This window comes from Crocodylus porosus, unplaced genomic scaffold (genome assembly GCF_001723895.1).
Source record: "Crocodylus porosus isolate Cpor-Errol unplaced genomic scaffold, CroPor_comp1, whole genome shotgun sequence".
Taxonomy (NCBI): domain Eukaryota; kingdom Metazoa; phylum Chordata; order Crocodylia; family Crocodylidae; genus Crocodylus; species Crocodylus porosus.
This window is the reverse complement of record NW_017728943.1, coordinates 5,191,115-5,192,587: the sequence shown is the minus strand read 5'-3', so window position 1 is coordinate 5,192,587 and position 1,473 is coordinate 5,191,115. Positions and strand designations below refer to the sequence as shown.

The 1,473-nt window shown below is 45.3% G+C and overlaps 1 protein-coding gene across 1 annotated transcript in view; it reads left to right on the top strand.

Moving 5' to 3' along the window:
• The first annotated feature begins 217 nt into the window (after positions 1 to 217).
• Positions 218 to 1,473, top strand: part of ITGB3 (integrin subunit beta 3) — a 63,412-nt gene continuing 62,156 nt past the window's right edge. Inside the window, exon 1 of the mRNA XM_019548488.1 lies at positions 218 to 431. Coding sequence (XP_019404033.1) covers positions 368 to 431 — 64 coding nt within the window. The 5' untranslated portion in view covers positions 218 to 367. The remainder of the gene's footprint in view (positions 432 to 1,473) is intronic.

The window sequence follows — 1,473 nt, the reverse complement described above, 5'->3', positions numbered from 1 at the left end:
AAACCGAGGCCTTGTGATTTTACCAGGAATAAGCCCTCTAATGAAAGAGGGCTAAGGAATGACAGCAGCCTGGGGCTAGGTTGTCCATATCACTAGAGGCTGGAGGTCATGACAGCCATGACCGCAGAAGCTATATTTATACGGTCCTGGTGTAAAAGAGTGAGGGAGAGCTCAGCTCCAAACAGACAGGCGGGGGCACTCTCTGACTCAAACTGACGGAGCAGTTTCCTCCAGGCGGCCCGAGCTGTGCACACTCATGATTCATCTGCTGTGCTGTTCAAAAGCTCTGAGCACCCAGGGCTGTGCTCCATCCTAGGCAGCAGGGCTGTCCCATTCAAGTCCTTGAAGTTCAGGCTGGGAGGAGAAAATGGGAAAGCTCCGTGCGATTCTTCAAATTCTTGTGCCGGCGCTGTGTACTGCTGGAGTCTGGGGTGAGTTACAATGCAGCAGACCTCTGCTTTTTTTTCTGTCTGAGAGCCCCAGCCGTGCATCTAATCATTAAAAGACATTCATTTTCCAGTCTTTGGAGGACCAGTGTCTCCAGTAACTAGGATCGCCTGTGCAGTTTCCTTTGAAGGGAAGTTTTCACACTCTAAATATGGCCTGTTGCTTAATTTGCTTTACGTGTTTGCTAGAGGCTGAAATGACTTCTCTGTTTTGTTTTCTTCTGGGCTAGAGGGGCTTATCAAAGGGGCTCATGTAGAATGGTGTACATAAGTTCATGGTTTGGAGTTTCAGTTCATTTCTTATATGGCCTGTGTGGAGTTACATGCTCACATATCTGTGTATTTGGTTGCCTATGTTGGCTTGTTAGTGGCTACGCTGGGGTGTGAGTTTGGGCTGGACATTGTCTGTAAGAATGGGACCTGCATGGTTGAGGGTGTCTGGGACACTGGCTCACTGATGTACCTTGCAATAGCACCACTGTACTTATTTCAATATAAGCAATTATTTCAATACCTTGTGATCTTCTCGAATGCCTGGCAATTTGTTGGTGCTGTCTTTGAAGATGCAGGTAATAGAATCTTCTGATTACATGAAAAATGCAGCTGCAATTTTAAAAGGAAATGAACTTCCCAGCTTTTTATTACAGTCATGCTTAAAACTGCAGCTCAGATGAACCCTAGCAGCACAAACCAGAAAACAAGTCAAAGTAATCCAAAATGTATTCATATTGTTCTGAAAAATCATGACTGATAAACCAGTCTCATGATAGTTGAGGCTTGATTTGTGAGTCTTGAAGGTTTGGGGGTAGCACTACTAATCTCTATGAAACTGTGTACCTCAGAGGTAGAATCCCCCAGGACAGGCCTGTGGACACTGCATCCTTGTGTGATTGATTGCCAGGAGTGAAAATAATGGAAATGCAGAACAAAATCTTCCTTAATGGCATCTGCACCTATGTAGACAAAGTTATGACTGGATGCAGGAGTGGCCCTGGAGATGATATGGTAGTGCCATCAGATATACCAC